This window comes from Episyrphus balteatus, chromosome 1 (genome assembly GCF_945859705.1).
Source record: "Episyrphus balteatus chromosome 1, idEpiBalt1.1, whole genome shotgun sequence".
NCBI lineage: Eukaryota > Metazoa > Arthropoda > Insecta > Diptera > Syrphidae > Episyrphus > Episyrphus balteatus.
This window is the reverse complement of record NC_079134.1, coordinates 85,615,068-85,624,842: the sequence shown is the minus strand read 5'-3', so window position 1 is coordinate 85,624,842 and position 9,775 is coordinate 85,615,068. Positions and strand designations below refer to the sequence as shown.

General features: G+C 31.0%; 1 protein-coding gene across 1 annotated transcript; it reads left to right on the top strand.

The window, feature by feature from the left end:
• Positions 1 to 2,421: 2,421 nt before the first annotated feature.
• LOC129907931 (uncharacterized) lies at positions 2,422 to 4,934 on the top strand. The gene is made up of 4 exons (XM_055984403.1): positions 2,422 to 2,479; positions 2,738 to 3,107; positions 3,441 to 4,873; positions 4,927 to 4,934. The coding sequence occupies exons 1-4, from the start codon at positions 2,422 to 2,424 to the stop codon at positions 4,932 to 4,934; spliced, it is 1,869 nt and encodes a 622-aa protein (XP_055840378.1).
• The last annotated feature ends 4,841 nt before the right edge of the window (positions 4,935 to 9,775 follow it).

Below are 9,775 nucleotides of genomic sequence, written 5' to 3'. Positions count from 1 at the left end.
GACGAGTTTTGCGACTTTGGTGGCTGTCCAAACCTCAGCAGACAAATTGTCTGCAAAGTTCAGGATCATAAAAAATTAGTTTTTTAAAAAACGGCTCTAAAGATTTTGAATTTTTTTTTTTCTAAATATGCACCTTAATATGTACACTTAGGAGCAAAAAAACGGAATCAAATAAATTCTTATATTAAAAACAAAAATTGCAATGGATAAAATATTTTTTCTTCAAAGTCTCATGGTCTCATTTTAAAGCTTGAATTTTTTACTTTGAATTGTTGGGAAAAATATAAAAATGCATACGATAGTATTAGCGCTATCTTCCAATAAATTGCACTTTATTTTTGTTTAAATGTTAATTTTCAAGATACTGTCTGTTTCAAATTGCAGTCTTTTTTTCCTTACGATAGTACTAGCGTTATTTGTCAGTAAATTGCACTTCATTTTTTTAATGTTAAATTTTCCAGAGGAGGTACACTCTGTGTTAAATTTCAGTCTTTTTTCCTCACATAATTCATTTATGTTGATGGGATCTTTATAAAGTGTACAGATTTTTAAGTTCATTTACTTAAAGCTTTAATTTCAAGCTTTTCAATGGTACCATTAACATTCATATGTGTCAACTACATCCTGTTCAATTATCGTTTTTACAAAACCCAGTTTGATTCCATTTTTTTGCTCCTAAGTGTATATACCAAAAATAAAACTGCGTCCTTTTTTTGGAGGGCAATTTGATTTCAAATTTTGTTTTATTTTTTTAAAAAACGAACTTTTTATTTTTTTTTCGATTTTTGTTTTGTTTTTATATACTTACATTTCCCGAATTTCTATATAAAAAGTCTTAAAAATTTAAGGAATTTGAAATCTAAGAGCAAGTTCGTGCGACCCAGTCGTGCATTTTATTTTCTTAAAAAATCTGACCATTTTATTACCTAAGTAATTGTTCCATATTATTTCAGTTTTTGTATTCTGAAAGGCCACAAAACTTAAATAATATGGAAAAATTACCTACCATTTTAAAAAGAGAATTGAACACACCAACTTTAAAGGTAACTTGCCGAAACATCGTTGTGCATTTTTTTTTTACACTACGGTTCATTGAATTGAGAGTTATATTTTCTGAAAGGTAGTGTCTAAGGAAAATTTTTTTTTGATATTTTATTAATCGATTTAACTAACATTTACAAAGATTACAATAAAATAGTAAATTAAATAACGTAAATGTGAATTTACAAGTTACAGTTAAATTTAATTGATTTAAATAAATAAACAATGGGTTGACTTAATTTACAGTATAAGAGTTAATAACTTAAGAAAAACAACAAAATTAAGAAACGTTTAACAATAAAAACAAAAATTTAATTAATTTAATTAATGTTTTAAGTAGCCCTAACATCTATAATTGTTGCCAGCCAAGTAATTGAAAAGAGCCAAATAAAAACCACCACCAAAACAAAGCCTTCTCACCCCAAGATGAAGATAGTTGCATAAGCGAACAGTGTGAACAAAAAATTATCGCTCAGTTGTTACACGCGGTGAAATTATTATAAATGTCCGAGATAAATTAGAAAACGTTAATTTATCATATAAATACTCAGGTTTTCCTGAAGTCATAATTTTATGAAGATATTTTTTCGCGCAGTAGTTTAAATGTTGATCAAGTATTCGGCTACACTGGTTTTGTGTTGTATAGACGTGCTTTAATTAGCTCTATATTATTTTTATTTATATTTGTATTTAATGTTGTGTTTACATGTAAATTAATTTATTTTAATAATTTAATACTTGACTTGCATGTTACATCTTAAATATAGATCTTATTGTTTGTATATTTAAATTATATTAATGTTTTAAATTTTATAAAATTATGTGTTTAATTTGGTTGGAGTAAGTACATTGTTCGTAGTTTATGTATTATAAAGCTCTCCCACTATATTATTTGTTCATTTCTCTTTATTTTTTTTTTCTTTGTCCTACCGATCTATTAAGACTAATAATATTATTTCCCCACTTAACTATTTAAGCGCTTTTTCATAAAAGTTTTCAATTTGTTCTATTTACCTTCTTACTATATTTTTTTATTTTATCATTTTATATTTTCACTCACATTAAATTTAAATCTCATGTATTAAAAACCTTTATTACTTTAAAGTTTGCTCATAAATAAATTATTCGGTGGTTCAATGCGTCTGCGCATCGATTGGTGATCTGAAGGTACCTAGTTCGAATCCAGGTTCAGGCAATTTTATAAATACTTTTTTTTTATTTTTTTATTTTTTTTTTCTTGTTGTTTTATAATAATTCAGTTCTTTTAATTGTTTTTGTTATTTTAATTTTTTTATTTTTTATATTTTTTTAGTTTCTCCTTTTTCTTTAATTTGTTTCTATATTACTCCTTTTTTTTAAATTTATTTTCAACTACAAACAATGGCTTGTGGAAATGCTAATTGCTCTGGTCATCCCAGTAATACTCCCCTATTTCAATGTAATGGGCCTTGTGAAAAATTATTTCACGCCAAATGTGTTGGTGCTACCACTGCACTTATTGATAAAATCGTCTCCTCCGAGATAGGATTTTGGTATTGTGCCAATTGCAGAAAAATTTCTTTGTCAAACTTATCTTTTAAAATGTCTGCCCTTAAAACTGAAATAGTCAAAATCTCTAAGGCCTTTGATGAATTAAATAATAGCGTCTTAAAAATTGTTTTCACTGTTAATAACTTCTCTATTCCTTTAAATTTAGTAGATAATTCAACATCAACAAGTTCCAATGAAATACCCGATGATCCTCTTTGTTCGGACTCCACAAAGTCTAAACTTCCAAACTCTCTTCCCACTGGTTCTAAGAAAAGCAAGAAACGAGGGCGTGACCCTACTTCCTCTACTAATAACGTAAGCCCCGAACCCAAAAGATCAAATTTAAGAAGCAATCAAGCTAAAATTAACTCAGAACCTCAATCTCATTCAATTAACAACGTGTCTTTATCAACTGATTCTGCTAATAGTAATGATATTATACCGATATCTCTTGATACCACAGCTCCAAAACCCCTTGAACCAGCTCCCGATTCTCAAACTTCAATCCCAACTTCAAACACAAGCAATAATAATAGGTAATAACCCTTCTCATAGTAGTTTAGAATCTGTCCCTAAACCGAAAACGATATTTATCTCCCGTCTTTTACCGGCTACATTGTCTAAGGATATAGTCGAACATTTAATTGCCGCCAAAGCCATTCCAAATGCTTCATGTATCAAATGTTCTAAAATAAGTAAGCCCGATAGTTTTGTTTCTTCATTTAAAATCACTGCACCTAGTGCATTTTTTGATTCAATAATTAGCAGCCCTTGGCCATCTAACACTTTAGTAAAAGAATTTATTGTCCCATCCAAACAGAAATCAATTAAGAAACCTAAAAATAATAAAACTTCAAAAAACTTGGCAGGTTCTCCCTCTACTACCAAAACGTAAGAGGGCTTCGCAGTAAAACAACTCAAAGTTATAATAACTCTCAAGCTTTTCCATATGACCTTCTCGCCTTCACTGAAACATGGTTGAACGCTACTATTTTAGATACAGAACTTTTCGACAAAGAGTTCTTAGTTTACAGGAAAGATCGTCATGTCGACGTTAAGAGCCCGGTTGGAGGTGGAGTTCTCATAGCTGTTCGAAATAATTTCTGTTCATCCCTTGTAACATTCCCCTTTAAACTTAACATTGAACTAATTTGCATTAAAATACTAGTAAAATCAAGACATCTATTTGTTTTAAATGTTTATATCCCACCCAAAACTTCCCCTTCTACTTTTGCAGAACTTTCAATAGCACTAGATTTTGTTTTTGGAATTGCTGATCTAGACAGTTCAATTCTTTTATTAGGTGATTTTAACCTCCTCAATATAGACTGGGTCCCATCAGAAGACGAATCCTACCTTGAAGCTTCTTCGACTTCATCTCAACAGGAGCTTCATTTGTTGGACAATATTATCTCTACAGACTTACAGCAAGTTAGCTGTATCAAAAATTTTAGAAATCGAATACTCGATTTAGTTTTTTCATCTGACGCTGTTAATACGGTAGTGACAGAAGCTTCCACTGCCATATCTAACATAGATATTTACCACCCTCCCCTTGAAATTTTTTTGGATTTGGGCGATCATTTACTCGAAAATAGTAATCCTCAAGATACTTCGTTTGCCTTTGACTTTCGTAAGGCTAATTATCAGCAGCTTTCCGACATTCTCAATACATCTGGCATTGAAAATTTACCAACTTCGGACGACATTGAGATAACTGTTTCTCACTTTTACCGTGTTTTAAACAATTGTATAAGCGAAATAGTCCCACAAAAAAGATCGAAATATTCTAAGGTTTCTCATCCTTTGTATACAAAAGAGCTAAAAATTCTTCGAAATAAGAGAAACAAAGCTTGGAAAAATTATGTAAGAACTTTGTGCCCAAGTAATAAAGAAATTTATATATCACTTTTTGAAGAGTTTAAAACCCTCTCTAATAACTTATATGCAGATTATCTTAGTTCTATGGAAAGTAGTCTCAAGCTAGATCCTAAATATTTTTGGAAATTTGTTAATATGAAAAAAAAATCAGATGGCTATCCAGTTAATTTCAGCTATGAAAACAACATGTTAAAGAATACTTCAGATATTTGCGATGCTTTTGCGACTAACTTCTGTCAATCTTTTATTGACATACTCGCCAATGTGGACGTAGATTACTTCCGTTATTTAGAAAATTGCCCACAAGTTACATTTAATAATATTCAAATTGATACTTGTAAAGTATCCCATTTTCTTTCATTACTACATGAAGATTATTCTGTCGGACCAGATGGTATTCCTGCAGCAGTTTTGAAAAATTGTAAGTCAATTTTATCTCTTCCACTTAAACTTATTTTTGAATTATCTCTCAAGTTAGGTAAATTTCCTAGCATTTGGAAACAAGCGTTTATTACTCCTGTTTTTAAAAAAGGAGATAAATCCAATATAGTTAATTACAGACCCATATCTAAACTGTCTTGTGTTCCAAAGCTTTTTGAGCAAGTTGTTTGCGATAGCTTGGCGTTCCACTGTAAAAGAATTATATGCATTCAACAGCATGGCTTTATTCAAAAACGATCGACGGTTACAAACTTGCTTACTTTTTTACATAAGTGCTCAAATACGTTAGAAAGTGGGCAGGAACTTGACTGTATCTATACGGACTATTCTAAGGCTTTCGACCAACTCTCCCATAACATTATCAAATTTAAATTAAAAACTCTAGGTTTCCCTTTAGGCTTCGTTAATTGGATTTCTTCTTATCTTGAAAATAGATCTTATCAATTGAAGTTCAGAGACGCTCTCTCAAAATCGTTCATCGCAAAATCAGGTGTTCCGCAAGGAAGTCATTTAGGACCTCTTCTTTTTATTCTAGCTATAAATGATGCCCCATTATGTATTCACCAAAGCGAAATTCTCATTTTTGCAGATGACATGAAAATTTATAAAAGTATCAAATCGGTTAATGATCGGAGGCTTCTGCAGGAGGACATTAATCATTTTTCTATATGGTGTAGTAAGAATTGCTTAGTTTTGAATCCAATAAAATGTCAGACAATGACTTTTTCTAAAAAACGTGCTCCTAGTTTGTATGAATATAAAATATCTCAACACAAATTACAGCGTGTTCAGAGCTTTAAAGACCTAGGGGTTAATTTTAGTTATAACCTTGATTTTTCCGACCATATCAACGTCATTGTAAATAAGGCCTTCTCTATGCTAGGTTTTGTGAAGCGTTGGTCAAAAGAATTTCAAGATCCTTATGTGACTCTTTCCCTCTACAATTGTTTAGTACGCCCCCACCTTGAGTACGCATCGCAAGTCTGGACTCCTTTTTACGAAACCCATAATGTAAGACTGGAATCAGTACAACGTAATTTCATTCGTTTCACCTTAAAAGGACTGCCATGGTCTGATCCTTATAATCTTCCTCCTTATGAACATCGGATTAATCTCCTTCAGATTCAAACTTTGGCTCAAAGGAGGGTTAACAATGACATAATCTTCATTCACCAGTTAATCACAGGCGTAATTGATGCACCAAATTTACTTAAATCTGTTGGTTTTAACTATCGAGGGGGTGCTTATAGCCTCCGATGCTTGGATTTAATGAATATTCCACCACACCGAACAAATTATGGCTTGCATGAACCTTTAACACGCATGTGTAAACTTCTAAATTTAAATTCAAACCTTTTTGATTTAAACTTTAATAAAAATAGATTAAAAACTGTCTTAAAAACCAGTGTACCACGCTCATAAATGTTTGTGTTTATTTTTATGTCTTTTTTGTTGCTCAAGTAATTATTTTGTGTGTATTTCTTTAATGTTTATTTTATCTAATATTGAATTCAATGTTTTTATCTTAGTGTACGTTTTTTGTAGTTGTTATTTGCTTACTAACTACTAACACTGCACTAAGTGATGAGCCGGATAACACAGTTTTGTGTTGGCAAATGGTCGCAAGACGGTGCTTGCTATAAGCGCTCTTCGGCTATGAACTGATAGTGTATTATAAAAAAAAAAATATTACTTTTGTAAGGCGAAATATGATCATGACGCGTCAAACCATACACATATCGAGTAACATTATTAAAGGCTAGATTAAGCTTTCTTCTAGAGTCAGCATCGCAATACATTGTAACTTCAGATCCGAATGTTATGATTGGTACTATAAGCGATATCACTAACAGTAACCTAGTTTTGATTCGAGTATAATATTGCGATAAGTATAAGTTCGTAAGCATCCGTAGATTTTTCCAACAGTAATACGAACATGGAGATCCCATTTTAAGTTATTACTTAGCCAAATACCAAGGTTCTTAGCCTTATCAAAATAATCTATTTTTGAGTTTCCAAGATAAATTTGTGAAAGACCAAGGCTATTTTTAGATATGAGCATGCACTTTGACTTTTTTGGATTCAAAGAGAGATCGTTACTTTTTGTGGGACGCCCATGGATGTATAATGTATATTTGTAATTAGACAAACGATTACCTACCATAATAGCTTGATTTCTACCTGATAAATAAGAACTTATTGAATTGGTGGCTGAGGTAGAGAAATTAAATTGTGTCAAAAGTTTCGAAACAAGAATATTGAATCAAAAGCTTTGGAAAATCTAACAAAGCCAACGAAGATACATGATCTTTGCCCATAGATAGTATTAAATCATCCGTTACTTTAAGCAGTGCAGATGTACAACTGTGTTGTTTACGAAAGCCTGACTGGTGTCTGCAAAGTAAACCATAACGTTGAAGATGGGACGATATTTGAATATGCACAATTTTCTCAAAAACTTTAGACAGAAATGGTAAAATCGCGAACTCAGTGAGCGTATCAGAATTTCCTTTAGTTTTTGGTATTGGTATAATCTTGGCGGTTTTCCAATGTCATAAGAACAGTATTAAATAAATGGGTAAGCTCTTGAAGAATATAAGGTAGGATAGTTTTAATAAATAACGGATGTATATCATCAAGACCTGACGATTTGGATTTAATACTTAGCACCGCCTTATAAACATCTGTTTGCTCCACTCGATGGAATTCAAAACCATCTGCCCTAGGAAGTAAAATTGAAGAGTTTTGAGATGTTTTTGCAGGGCATTGTACAAATTTGTTGTTGAGATCATCTAAATTAGTATCAGAAAAATCAAAATAATTTTTTCCTCCAATTCCAATACCTCGAATGTTTTTCCAAAGTGTTTTAGATGGTAAATTATTATTAAGGTGCTTTGAATAATAATCGCGCTTAGCTTTACGGATTTTAAAATTTACTACATTTCTTATTCTGCGTAAATCATTATAAATTTCAGGTAATCTAAGGCCTCAGTTATAGCTATCAGTAAAATCCATCAGTAAAAATTGAAACATCAGGAATCTGAAATCTTTTACTGATGAGCGTTTATAGCAATCAGTAAATTTACGTCATTAAATTAAATGTTTATTTGACTGTTTTTTTTTTTTACTGTTGATTTCATCAGTAATTTTTTTAATGATGGCAGCGGAACAGTTAAAAAAAATGAAACGGCATCAGTAAAACGAAAAGGATTTTTTTTGCCATTTGGCAGTCAGCTGTTCAGAAAAATGAAATTTCATCAGTAAAATTTATAAAATGAATTTGTGTATAAAATTTAACACAAAATACATTGATTCTTAAGACGCTATTTTGTTTTTTTAGGACATTACAATTAAAATCACCACAAACGATTATATCTGAATAGTTTGCAGATATATTTTCAAGTAGTAAGTAAAAGGGAGATATATTTATTTGACTATTTGGTCGATAATACACACCCAGTAGAGTTTTTCTTTCACCCAAAATTGTGATAAGACAATACTGCGTTACACTGTCTAAAGGAGACGATAAGACAAGTTTACATTTTATACCTGAACGAACATATATTGCTGTACCAGAACCTATTTTATTATGTCTGTCACCACGAAATAATCTAAAACCATTCATGTCATAGATATCATTCTCAACGCTGGGCTTAAACCAAGTTCCTGAGACGCACACAACATCCACATCTTTCATTTTTCATTTCATTTTTATTTATTTCAAAAGCCGTGAGATGAAATCTCATTTATGACTTAAAAATACGTATATAATACAAATTCAGTTCTTAAGCTAAAAACAAAAACTATATAAACAAATATATTTCTAAATTCATCAATCTTACAGAGCAAGCTCTGAGCATTAGAGTGGAGCGTTTTTGGACTTTTCTTTCAGATCACTGGGTGCAACTCATGGTTTATGCCTTGTGCTCTTCTGAACATATTCTGATACTTTTTTTTTTATTCGACAATGAAAAAATAAAAATCGGGAAGCCTCTGAATATTGCTCGTATTTCACGAAAATCGATATTTTATGAGGCGTTAGAACCCATCTGAATTGACTTAATCTTTTTCATTTCACTACCAACTGCTCATAACTTATGCTGAGTGATCTCTAGTACCAGATCTGAACCCCTATTTTGAGTCGTTAATGGAAAAAACGAAATCGGGAAGGCTCCGAAAAATGCACATTTTCGCAAAAATTCAGATTTTTTAAATTGTATAAAATCCCACCCAGAACAAATTTCTTTTACAACTTGTTTGTATTTGCTATATTTGTGAGAACCTCATTGAACCTTATAAGCTATGGAGCACTCAAACTGAGAACTTTTCAGTAATATTGACGTCGTTTATGGGGGATTTAATAAAATGCTACTTTGACATCCCCTGACCCATTTCAATAGAATTTTAAACTCTAATACTACACTTAAAAACTTCGTTAATAAATTTAATTTTTATATATAACACTAACCTTTGTAACTGCGTTTAATTTATGTCTATATCTTAGTTCAATCCTAAGATATTTGACATTTAGGTGTTTTCATAATTCTTGCCCATGCTTAATTTTTTTTAACTTTACCTGCAGACGGTTTTCTTAAATACCATACCATCTTTTGTTTTCCACAAACTTTTGTTTTTAATATTGTTAAATTCATAAAAATAAATCGTTAAACGGTATAATAATTATTACGCCATTTTGACTTCGAAATAAAAATTTAGCATGGGCAAGAAAATAGTATAGGCAAGAATTATGGAAACACCTAAATGTCAAATATCTAAGGATTGAACTAAGATATCGACATAAATTAAACGCAGTTTCAAAGGTTAGTGTTATATATAAAAATTAAATTTATTAACGAAGTTTTTAAGTGTAGTATTAGAGTTT